Source organism: Ammodytes marinus (assembly GCF_949987685.1).
Source record: "Ammodytes marinus genome assembly, chromosome: 2".
NCBI lineage: Eukaryota > Metazoa > Chordata > Actinopteri > Uranoscopiformes > Ammodytidae > Ammodytes > Ammodytes marinus.
In genome coordinates this window covers 899,687-913,045 of record NC_137231.1, presented here as the reverse complement: position 1 = coordinate 913,045, position 13,359 = coordinate 899,687, and the positions used below count along the sequence as shown (strand labels likewise).

Below are 13,359 nucleotides of genomic sequence, written 5' to 3'. Positions count from 1 at the left end.
GAATGCAAATGGTCTGAGCGTGAACAAGCATGACACTTAAGAACATGTGGTATTTATCAAGATTGATGACTTACTGGTGTGCGTATGATAAATACTGATTTTTCTGTACTTAAGCACATACTAAATTTAATTCGTAAGAGTGGATTTAGAACCTTTTCTACACACTGTTGATAAATGAGGCCCCTGGTGTAAGCTCCACTCAAGCTCCTCCGTGCTACTATACTATACTACGGTTAGCTCAGTGGCTAACACACTGATACATACTGTATGTCTAACTAGAAAGTGGTGTCTCTGATCCCTCCACGGAACGTCGGTCCTTTTTTTAAATTAAAGAAACATTTGCAGTATATAATGACTTTGGCAGCTTTTTCATCCCTGTCCCGCCCTCCACCTGCCTGTTCAAATCTGCCTGCAGTCCGCTCAGTGTAACCTTGAGTTAAGCTCAGTTTGGGCATTTGAATCTAATTTGGTTAATGGGAGAGAATGTAAAAATTTAAGAATATCCTCATCCTGTGCATTTTAGGAGGAGTATAATTCTTCCTGAAACTTCCTGAAACAGTCATTTATTTGAACAGGGTCTGTGACTAAAGAACTTGAATGAGGTTTAATCTTGGGAATAGCCCCACTGGCTTGTGCACCTCACAGTGTTTCCCCCAGGATTTTTTTCAGCAGCGGTGGCGTGGTCCCTGAACCTCCTAGGGGGGTCCGGGGGCATGCCCCCCCGACTGGATTTTTTTTGTACCCTTTACATTTGAATGCATGGATCTAGTGCACTTTGAGAGGAGAATATGCACTTATTACTATTTAGATAGATGGGATTATTGGTGTTGTAACCTTGCCTTTTGTGTCTTTATTTAAAGATTTTGACATTTTTGTATAGAAATTAATATTTAAACACAAAATGCCACAACGCAGAAAATGATTTGCACAATTTATTTACAGTTTTTGCCTAATGCTTAAACCAGACCTGCAAACTCATAAGAGGTGAAAAAGGTGACAAACACCCGACCCCTCCAGACGACTCGGTAAATCGGAGGGGTTTTCCTTCATTTGATTTTTTGGGGACATGGGACTAGACGGGGACATTGGAACTATTTTCTTAAGGTCCCCCCCCCCTTGCTGTAAATAGGAAGAGGTTCAGTAAGGTCCAACACAGAAGTAGGCGTACTGGTTATTATGAGCAATTGATAAGCAGGACTTAAGACTTAATTTAAAATAATGTGATTGAAATTACAAAGTATCCTTATACAAAGGCCTATAGATATAAATAAAACAAAACAATTCATGAATTTCAAGGGTGTAGGTTTGATTAAACCTTAGTTTGGGTCACATTTAAATTTTGTGGTTGGGGGTTCCCCCCAGAAATTTTTGAGCATTCAACACTTCATTTCCTGCATTCTGGTGAATTTGTATGCAAAAGTAGGCTAATTGACAACATTTAGGTTCCTGGTGACAAAAAGTGGCGAGAGAAATATATGCAGACAAATATAGAGGGAGGAAGAGATACAGTGCCTTGCAAAAGTATTCATACCCCTTTAAATTTTGGACATTTAGTCACGTTATAACCACACACGTACATTTATTTTATTGGGATTTTATGTGATAGACCAACACAAAGTGGCGCATAATTGTGAAGTGGAATGAAAATGAAACGTGTTTTTAAATTTTTTTTATAAATTAAAAACTGAAAAGTGTGGCGTGCAAAAGTATTCAGCCCCCTGAGTCATTGCTTTGTAGAACCACCTATCCCTGCAATTACAGCTGCAAATCTATTTGGGGTATGTCTCTACCAGCTTTGCCCATCTACAGACTGACATTTTTGCCTATTCTTCTTTAAAAAATAGCTTGAGCTTCAGATTTAGCATCAGTTTGGATGGAGAGCGTCTGTCAACAGCAATTTTCAAGTCTTTCCAGAGATTCTCAATTGTATTGAGGTCTGGACTTCGACTGGGCCATTCTAACACATGACTATGCTTTGATTTAAACCATTCCATAGTAGATCTGGCTGTATGTTCAGGGTAGTTGTCCCTCTGGAAGGTGAACCTCCACCACAGTCTCAAGTCTTTTGCAGACTCTAACAGGTTTTCTGTTCTTTATTTGGCTCCATTCATCTTCCCATCAACTCTGACCAGCTTCCCTGTCCCCGCTGAAGAACAGGACCCCCAAAGCATGATCCTGCCACCACAATGTTTCACGGTGAGGATGGTGTGTATAGGGTGATGTGCAGTGTTAGTTTCCGCCACACATTGCGTTTTGCATTCAGGCCAACAACTTCAAGTTTGGTCTCATCTGCATATGAGCATGGCTTGTGGCAAGAGGTTGGAGGAAGGTGCTCTGGTCAGATGAGACCAAAAAGGAAGTTTTTGGCCTTAACGCAAAGTGCAATGTGTGGCGGAAAACTCACAATGCACTCACCCTGAACACACCATCCCCATCGTGAAATATGGTGGTGGCAGCATCATGCTGTGGGGATGCTTTTCTTCAGCAGGGACAGGGAAGCTGGTCAGAGTTGATAGGAAGATGGATGGAGCCAAATACAGGGCATAAAACCTGTTAGAGTCTGCAAAAGACTTGAGAGTGGGGTGGAGGTTCACCTTCCAGCAGGACAACTCCCCTAAACATACAGCCAGATTTACAATGGAATGGTTTAGATCAAAGCATAGTCATGTGTTAGAATGGCCCAGTCAAGGTCCAGACCTAAATACAATTGAGAATATCTGGAAAGACTTGGAAATTGCTGTTGACAGACACTCTCCATCCAATCTGATGCTGAATCTGAAGCTTGAGCTATTTTGCAAGAAGAATGGGCAAAAATATCAGACTCTAGATGGGCAAAGCTGGCAGAGACATACCCCAATAGACTTGCAGCTGTAATTGCACCGATAGGTGGTTATACAACGTGTTGACTCAGGGGGGCTGAATACTTATGCACGCCACGCTTTTCAGTTCTTTATTTCTAAAAAAATGTAAACCATATTTCACTTTCATTCCACTTCACAATGATGCACTACTTTGTGTTGGTCTATCACTTGTAACACAAGTAATGAGTTGTGGAATTTGCATCAGTAGCCTACAGTAGGGGAGAACAGGGTAATATGTCACATGGGTTGGTTGTCACAATCGTTATATCTGGGAACCAGAAGGCGCTGTCTGTGAAATTTTGGTATGTAACTATCCAGAATTGGGATCACAGGTCAACTACATAGTCTTCCTTGGAGTTAGACTGCTGAATTTGAGGTGAGATGACTGTTTGTGTTTTTCATGTCAAATTGAAAATATTTAGTATTTTTCTTCTAGGCTTTTACACAATGGGTTTATAACAAAACACTTGTTACCCATAAAAAGTGTGAAGGGTAAACTATGGTTTAGATTGTGGTTAGTAAGCTAATTAGTTGTCAGATGGTTGTTGGCCTTGATGCTAGCAAGAAATTCAAGTTGGGGTTGGTCGTCACATTTTTTGGGGGGTTGGTTGGCACATGTTATCCAAAGGCTGCAGCCAGAAAAGGAACCCAATAACGAAAGAAATTGTCAAGTTGTATCCTCACTGACCCCACAGAGAAGGAGACAATAGAGCAGGAAAAGGCAGCTAGCATGCAAAAGAAAAAAGGGCAACAAAATCCAGGTGCGCCGAGATCGTTTTCCGGCATTTGGCCAGTGCCACGGCGACCACTGCCATACCATGGCTTGTGCCGTTCAGTAACGGTAATTGCCAGTCCAAAAGTGGTATTCTGCGACCGGCACGCCCCGCCTCCCCCCTATAATTTCACGACAGGTATTGCCTTTACGGCAGCGGCAGGTAAAGCTAAATATAGTTGGTCGTTATTGACACTATATCACAACATAACACCGTAAATAAATAGATTTATTCATGTCTCTGGTCCTTTCCGTTGTAAGGATATGTGCGATCTGTTTGTTGTTGCTTTTCAAATGACAGATGCTTTATAAAACAGTCGGACTTGCTCCGGTGACGGTAGTTAGCATAGCCTCCTGAGCAGGTTTAACTAATCGATAACAGAGAATTAGCCCTGTTTAGCGTTGGGTACAGAGGCAGGTTGATATATCTACCAGGGGATAGCTTTTTTGACCAAAGGCTCCCGTAGCTCAGCCGGTAAGAAAGTGTCTTATAGAACAGTAGACCGGAGTTCGCGTCCCGACTGTGTTGAATCTTTATAATGACAGTGCCGTTTCCGAAAGGTCTCAACCGTTCCACACAATGGTTTTTACCGTTTGCCAATGGTCTCTACCGGTCCATAAAATGGTTTGTACCGTTTGCTAATGGTCTCTACCGGTCCATAAAATGGTTTTTACCTTTTGCTAACGGTCTCTACCGGTCCATAAAATGGTTTCTACCTTTTTCCAATGGTCTCAACCATTTCTACACTGACATGCCACTCATATCCTGTGGTATTTGCCGGTTCATACTGGCATAGCACTCGTGATCCAGCTGCAGAATCATTTAATACAACAAATATATGATTGGCACTACATGATGGAAACATAAATTAACAATGTCAAAAGTGTGAAAAATAAAATGCAAATAAAATAAGTCAGAAACAATTGAATAAAGAACTGTGTGAACAGATTTGTGTGCAGGTTAGAATGAGGGTTGTAAGATAGAATAGCCTATGTGATGGATCCAAATGTGTGGCAACAATCACTACTGAGTGTCCGATCAGAACACTAATAATGTTCAGGTGAAAGAAATAAAGGATGGAGCCCAGGTTTCCGTTTAAACTCTTTAGTGAGAGAATGTGAACATGTGTGTGGTTTTGTATCATGGACGCACACTCCAATAGGGACTTTAAGCAGCGGTGTTTTAGGGACGGCTACGGCGCCAGGGAAAGATTCCAACGGGCTCCACTATCACCTAGCAACACTTAGACCGGCTACTTGCTGCAGTTGGTGTAGCGCTCACAACGTCAAAAACCCATTCTGCCGTTGTAAACAGACGGACTACGGCTCTGACTCGCTCTGACTACAGCGATAGGAGGTGATGACATAAATTCTCGAATGCTCAAAATCCTACTCGACCGCCGTAGCCGTCCTCTCAACCGTCGTTGCTTAAAGCCCGGCGGAGGAGAGAATGGAAACAAAAGAGTTTTCCGACACATTACACAGCCACGTTCGGGGTGCGTTCAAGGTACACTAACAGTGTAGGAAAATCAGACATATCCTTAGCCTACAACAACGGAAAGGACCAGATACATGAATAAATCCATTTATTTACGGTGTTATGTTGTGATATAGCGCCAATAAAGACCAACCCTCATTCTAACCTGCACACAAATCTGTTCACACAGTTCTTTATTCAATTGTTTCTGACTTATTTTATTTGCATTTTATTTTTCACACTTTTGACATTGTTAATTTATGTTTCCATCATGTAGTGCCAATCATATATTTGTTGTTATTAAATGATTCTGCAGCTGGATCACGAGTGCTATGCCAGTATGAACCGGCAAATACCACAGGACATGAGTGGCATGTCAGCAGGGCTGCTTTTACCTGCCACTAGGCCCTGGGGCTGAGAGGTTTTGTAGGCCCCCCCGGGCGGCGGTCTTAAAATACAGATGTTAAAGCCATGTTAGTCTACACCACAATATCTCTATTGGTGAAATACAAAATCACTTAAGGTAACATGTACTTAAACCCCCTCCTGGTCTAGTGACTTTTAATAACCAAACACACATGGTTGGTTACTGTGTTTTTCCAAGTTATTGAAGAGACAGCGGTGGGGACCCAGGACCTTGTAGGGGGGTCCGGGGGCATGCCCCCCCGGAAGAAAAATTTGAACCTTTCAAAGTAAAATGCATCAATCTGGTGCACTTTGAGAAGAAAACTAAGGCTAAATCAACCGTGTCCTATGTGAGCTATTTTCTGAAATCATTTGGAGACACAGAAATACCAAAAAGCAGAAACAAAAATATACAGGTTTAAAAAATCCAGTCAGTCAGCATTCCAATTTTTTTTTTTTTAATCCCTTATCCGAAAGCTACTTCTCTCTTTGAATTCTTTGTTTTGTTTTTAATGACTCATCTCAATATAGGCCCTTGATCTGCGTTGCCCCGAACAATGTTATTTAAACAAAAATAACAAAAATGTACTGGTGAATGATTTTTGATCTTCGTAGGCCAAAAATAATGTGATTTTTTTTCCTTTTCCTTTACTGGTTCATGATGGGCCCCTGATCTCTCTACGCCCCCCTAAGATCAGGGGCCTATCATGAGCCAGTCAATAATTTATTTAAATGACAATGTGCGGGGCCTTCTTAGATCAGGGGCCTATATTGAGACAGTAAAAAAAATAAAAAATAAATAAAAAAAATGTATTATTTTTTTTAGAGGCCCCTGATCCTTGTAGGCCCTGGGGCTTCAGCCCAGGTAAGCCCGTGCATTAAGGCGGCCCTGCATGTCAGTGTAGAAATGGTTGAGACCATTGGAAAAAGGTAGAAACCATTTTATGGACCGGTAGAGACCGTTAGCAAAAGGTGAAAACCATTTTATGGACCGGTAGAGACCATTAGCAAACGGTACAAACCATTTTATGGACCGGTAGAGACCATTGGCAAACGGTAAAAACCATTGTGTGGAACGGTTGAGACCTTTCGGAAACGGCACTGTCATTATAAAGATTCAACACAGTCGGGACGCGAACTCCGGTCTACTGTTCTATAAGACACTTTCTTACCGGCTGAGCTACGGGAGCCTTTGGTCAAAAAAGCTATCCCCTGGTAGATATATCAACCTGCCTCTGTACCCAACGCTAAATAGGGCTAATTCTCTGTTATCGATTAGTTAAACCTGCTCAGGAGGCTATGCTAACTACCGTCACTGGAGCAAGTCCGACTGTTTTATAAAGCATCTGTCATTTGAAAAGCAACAACAAACAGATCGCACATATCCTTACAACGGAAAGGACCAGAGACATGAATAAATCTATTTATTTACGGTGTTATGTTGTGATATAGTTTCAATAACGACCAACTATATTTAGCTTTACCTGCCGCTGCCGTAAAGGCAATACCTGTCGTGAAATTATAGGGGGGAGGCGGGGCGTGCCGGTCGCAGAATACCACTTTTGGACTGGCAATTACCGTTACTGAACGGCACAAGCCATGGTATGGCAGTGGTCGCCGTGGCACTGGCCAAATGCCGGAAAACGATCTCGGCGTCTCTCACAAAATCAAAACAATCCAGTGCATCCCAAACTAGACCAGCTGCCAAGGCTACAGTAAGTTATGTAGGCCTATTTGTCAACTTGACAATGCAATTTAGTTCTGCTTTCTTGCCTTCTTTTTAAGATTATTCCCATAAAGATAACATTGTGACAAACAACCCCATAGTGTGTGACAACCAACCCCTTGATGGGGTTGGTTGTCACAATGTGTAAGGGTGTCTTTGATGATTAATTTCTTCTTTATTACAATAAGATAGAAAATGTGAGGGGTACACATTTCAAGCCAACACCGTAAGCTTCAATTTAATGTAGGAATGACTATTGAAAGATGTTTAGGTGATGAGCAATTCTCACTAGAGTAAAAAGTGTGCCTACTTACCCCGTTCTCCCCTAGTCCACATTCTTCGCTCAGCCACTAACTGTTTCGTTAGTGACTGTTCCGCGATTTGTTTTTATGTCTCGAGACCGAATACACAGAGCCATGTAGGCAAACTGACAGCGCGACTAAAGGGACTGTACAGTGAGCCGCTCCCCTCCGTTAGTTTCTGTTTTCAGCCGGGTAAGTTACATTCACCTCCGACGCATGGACAGCATTTACGTTAGGCATTGCCCCGTTTCTAAAAGGAGCTACGTACCAAAAAAAAAAATTAAAAAAACGTAGAATAATGAGGAGGAGAAGGATTTTAATAGCAGCGGCGGAGAAAATATAGCAGGGCCGCCGCTGCGAGAACGTGGGGGAAACACTGTCTCTCAACTGAGAGAGCAAAGGTCTAGGTTTCTCTCCCAAGAGGGGGGGAGGGAGGGGCGGAGAAGCACAGAGCCGAGTGTGGAGCAGACTGCTGTGCTCGCTAGGGTGAGAGGAAGAGTGTCCCGAAAATCTACATGGTTTTTTGTGATGTGATTCGTATCAGGTTGCTCTATAGGAGTTTTTAACAAGAAATTAAGACCAGAAAAGTTGTATAATAGGAGATCTTTAAGTGCAGGTGAGGATGGGGCCTCTTATTCAAATTCAAATAACTTAATTTTTCCCGTGAGGGAACTTCATTTGTGGTCAGGCACGTACAAACAAGACATACTTCGACAATAAATAGTTAGTGATCATGTACGAAAATAAACAAATTCTTAAAGCTAAAAACCCTATGGGTAGGGCTAGAGGTGTGGGTAGGGAGAATAGTTTGTTAGTTGGGGGAAGGTGAATAGGTTGAAGTCTGGATTGATTGTTTGGGTTGGGGGGGCCTACTGTTTATTCAACAGCATGATGGATGCTGGGACAAAGGTGGACATGGCTCAATTGGTTCTTAGGGGCAGGCAACACACCCTGCGTTCCAAATCACATACTTCCCTACTATTTAGTGTGCCAGAAAAAGATTTAGGATGTCCCAATACATACACGTCAATTGCAGTATGCTGAAAATACATAAATGCCCCACTAACTCCAATAGCATTTTGGAGTATTTGTCTTTATTCTTGACATTTCTCGACATAATAAAAGAAAAATCTTCCTCATCTGATTTTTTTTCTCTCCTGTGGCCCTAATAGTCTTCTGTACTTTAGTATGTAGTGTAGTAAAAAGAAAAAGTATGCGATGTGTGGAGTCAGATATGATCAGTCTTATCTTTCCTGATGGCCTGTTTTTTCATAAATGGCTGAGTGGTCTGTGGCTGTTCAATGATCTTCCCACTCATCTATAGTGAGTTTTTGTATTATAACACTACTACACCCCATGGACGTTCCAGGCCTCTTGAGATATGCGCTTAGGACAGTCAGTGGCGGGCCGTACAATGAGGCAAACCAGGCATTTGCCTGGAGCCCCGGGCCCTACAAGGCCTTTTGGGGCCCCCAAAATGCCCTCTTTATATTTTGTCCCCATATTTATTGTTTTTATAAAAATATCTTCACAAAAGTAGCACCGGGAGGTCTAATTAGTCATGTTTTGACTCATCTATTGTATTTCAACAATGTGCTGTTTGTGTTGGTAATTTTTTTTTCCATTCTATTACAGGCGACATGTCTTCTACTTGTGGTACCACTGGAGGAGGGAACACCCGCACTGCTGCAGCAGTAATGGAGGTAGTGAGTCGGTTCACCTTGACGACAGTGAGCCAGGCCCGCCAAAGGCCAGCGCTCAAAGGGCTGCAGGCTGGGGGGAGAGTATGAATGGACAACTTACTAGTGAAATTATGGAGGTAGATGGGTTATCTTTGCCAAACCCACATGACAGCAAGCGACTGAAGAGAGGTCTCCTTCCGCCTGCCCCCCTCGCCCTGCCCTCTGAGTGCAGCTTTGTGAACAGTATCCTGGACAACTGTAGTAACCCCGAGCAGAGATGTTTTGCACTGGCATATAAAAAGTGGTTAGACAATGTCATTGGCCAGCAGCTTTGAGAAAAAGAGAGAGCAGTTGGCGCCATTCTTTCTCAATATCGAAGTTGCCTTTAGACAAAAATTTAGATTTGATCTTGCCTACCTGTAGTCTGACTTTGACATATAGTCCTTCAGATGCAGTGATAACTTTTGAAAGCAGTCATGGGGTGGCAGCCTGGTTACTGTTCTAATCTCCTGACTGTTAGTAGAGAGGACAAACTCCAAGAGTACAGATGGTTTGATACCACCCAGTCCGCTCTTCCTCAGAAACATCTGGATTCCTCTGAGCTTCATCTGAGCCAGTACCTCTTCAGAATGGAAATCTACACACCTCACACACACACACTCTCTCTCTTGGTTGTCCATCGATTATACACACACACACACACACAATCTGTAGATTCTCTTATATCATGTGACTCAATGCCTCGGGTCAATTTTCAACTGTTTTTATTTATTGCCATTTTGGCATTCATCTGCACATCTAACTTCAAACTAAATGAAGTTGCCACACAAGGGGGAACAAAGTCAGCGGTGAGAGCGGAGCAGAATTTAGACTCACTCTGTCATGTAAAATCACACTTGTTGGACATGATGGCATCAAATGTAATTCTAAAAAATAAATAAATAATCGTATAAATGTATAAATGCCCACATGAATTGTGACATTTAGAAAATAATTTTTTATAACTAACTTAAGTATTATGAAGTGTTATGTGATCATTCTTCTATCATTCTAATTTCCCAGCAACATTTTTATGCGAGAAGATTTTTATTTAGATCTTCACACATTTCTACATGCAATTATCAATACACAATGGATTGAGTTTTAATTATTTACACTAGGTACGTTTTAAAAAGCATTTTTTAAAGAATACCCATTTTGGGAGTTAATAGAAAGTAACAATGTTTTTCTCAGTAGCACCGAGATCCTTTGTCGACATGTGGCATATGCCACTGTGACATGGTATGTCATGTCCTGCACCCTAGCTGTTTGTGCCGCTCACTACATGGCATGACGGTGTGTCAAACTGCCACACCCATGGACCTAATAAAAGAGGGTCACACTGGTTATAACACTACTACACCCCATTGACGTTCCAGGCCTCTTGAGATATGCGCTTAGAACAGTCAGTGGCGGGCCGTACAATGAGGCAAACCAGGCATTTGCCTGGAGCCCCGGGCCCTACAAGGCCTTTTGGGGCCCCCAAAATGCCCTCTTTATATTTTGTCCCCATATTTATTGTTTTTATAAAAATATCTTCACAAAAGTAGCATCGGGAGGTCTAATTAGTCATGTTTTGATGGAATTTCTGCCCCCTTCTGTACTACATGGTATATTCCATGTTACATCACGCTCATGACGCTTATGACGCTAAACATTTACAGCGTAAAATCCAAAACAGTAAATAGCGGGAAGAGAGAGAAGAGATGAGCCGAGAATGAAGCGAATACACGAAAAGGGGTCACAGAAAAAGAATAAGAGGGGCCAAATGCAGGAGTTAAAGCTGCCAAAGCTATCAGGCTTTTTTACAGGAACCGCTGTGGCAGCGGGACCGTCGGCGGAACAAGAGCAGCCGTCTACACCATTGGCTCTCACCAGTAACGTTACAGCTAAAGCTATCTCTTCCTCCCTCTTTATGTCTATCTTCCTCTCTCCCCTGCACATTCAGTCACTACTATCAATGCTTAAAGGAAACAGGATAATAACCTTATTTAGCATTTTAATTCAAATAGCCTTCGTGGACACAGGCTATTTTTTAATTAACTGGATTTTTTAAAGGTCACATATTATGCTAAATGCACTTTTTAAATGTGTTCTAACATATCCATGGGTCCAGGGTGTGCCTAGAGACTGCCAAAATATTAAAAAAAATAACAATCTCTCCTTTTCTCACTCTACCCCTTTCTGAAACCCCCACCCCTCCCCCCAATATAGAGGAGAACGGGGTAATTTGTCACACGGATAGGTTGTCACAATCGTTATATCTCGGAACCAGAAGGCGCTGTCTGTTAAATTTTGGTATGTAAATATCCACAACTGGGATCAGAGGTCACATACATAGTCTTCTTTGGAGTTAGACTGCTGCATTTGAGGTGATAGGACTGTTAGTGTTTTTCATGTCAAATTGAAAATATTTAGCTCCTCAGTATTTTTCTTCTAGGCTTTTACACAATGGGTTTATAACAAAACACTTGTTACCCTAAACAAGTGTGAAGGGTAAGCTATAGTTTAGATTGTTTTTAGCAAGCTAATTAGTTGTCAGATGGTTGTTGGCCTTGATGCTAGCAATAAATTCCAGTTGGGGTTGGTCGTCACATTTTTTGGGGGGTTGGTTGTCACATGTTATCCAAATGGTGCAGCCAGGAAAGGAACCCAATAACAAAAGAAACTGTCAAGCTGTATCCTCACTGACACCCCAGAGAAGGAGAGAATTGAGCAGGAAAGGCAGCTAGCATGCGAAAGAGAAAAAGGGCAACAAAATCAAAACAACCCAGTGCATCCCAAACTAGACCAGTTGCCAAGGCTGCTGCACCCCAGTGCACTCCACCCCAGCTGGGGAAGAAGAAACAGGAGAGAAAGAGACAGGGGGAGGGGGAGGAATCTTCATCAGATGGAGAGGATAGTTTGTGTTTGGTTTGTATGGAAACGTTCTCCAGTGGGCACACAATCTCTGCTTAGAGTGAGCAGACCCTACATTTGCCATCACTGTAACTCAGATAGTGAATGAATGAATGAATGAATGAATGAATACTTTATTCCGGACTCAAAGTTCCATATAAAAAGACAATACAAATACAATACAAAATACAAGTCAACACAGATTAAAATACATACAAGCATCGATTCCAATGTTTCCACAGCCCAGAGGAGTACCTTGTATCACTCTGTTTAGTGTCAGTGAGTGCAATTATTACTTTGTTTTTTGACTCAAGAAGTCGACACATAAATGTATACATTAAATTCCTCAACACAGCATGAAAGGTGGGGACATTACTTGTCACAAACAAGGAGCTAGCACTAGTCCACCTTGGAAGCTTAAGGAGGATCCTAAAGGCATCGTTATACGCTACCTGCAGCTTCCTTAGTTTAGCTGTTCTATATTTACACCAGAGGTGAGCTGTGTAAAATGGGGTACAGTAAGCTCTGAAGAGACTAACTTTCACATCTTCTGTGCACATATGAAATGTGTGTATCCTAGTTGAGTAGGCTATTATTGTTAGACCTATTTGTTTTGTTCTTTATGTTGTTATACAGTAGGTTGGTCTTAATATGGATTTCCTTTTTGTTAATTCCTTGCTCATTTTTTGTTAAGATGCATAAAGTTATGTAGGCCTATTTTTCAACTTGACAATGAAATTAAACTTTCAAGTGTAGTTCTGCTTTCTTGCCTTCTTTTTAAGATTTTTCCCATAAAGATAACATTGTGACAAACAACCCCATAGTGTGTGACAACCGACCCCTTGATGGGGTTGGTTGTCACAATGTGTTAGTGTCTTTGATGGTAAATTTCTTCTTTATTACAATAAGTTAGAAAAAGTGAGGGGTTCACATTTCAAGCCAACACCTTAAGCTTCAATTTAATGTAGGAATGACTATTGAAAGATGTTTAGGTGATGAGCAATTCTCACTAGAGTAAAAAGTGTGCCTACTTACCCCGGTCTCCCCTACTCCAGTCAGAATTCTCGCCGACTATTACGTAATAGTCGGCACAGCCACATCCCCATATTTTCTTTATATGTCCATGCTTCCCCCCCAGAAACGTCCACCGTGCACTAGTCTATGATAACCCCACCCCCCCATTTCTTATTGGTCCAC

At 41.9% G+C, this 13,359-nt stretch overlaps 1 protein-coding gene across 1 annotated transcript in view; it reads left to right on the top strand.

The window, feature by feature from the left end:
• The window catches only part of ptar1 (protein prenyltransferase alpha subunit repeat containing 1), a gene marked incomplete at its 5' end in the record, with an annotated part of 121,212 nt that extends 108,137 nt beyond the window's left edge, over positions 1–13,075 (top strand). The window contains one exon of the mRNA XM_080046337.1: positions 9,179–13,075. Within this exon, the coding sequence (XP_079902463.1) occupies positions 9,179–9,560 (382 nt within the window). The 3' untranslated portion in view covers positions 9,561–13,075. The remainder of the gene's footprint in view (positions 1–9,178) is intronic.
• Positions 13,076–13,359: the final 284 nt, after the last annotated feature.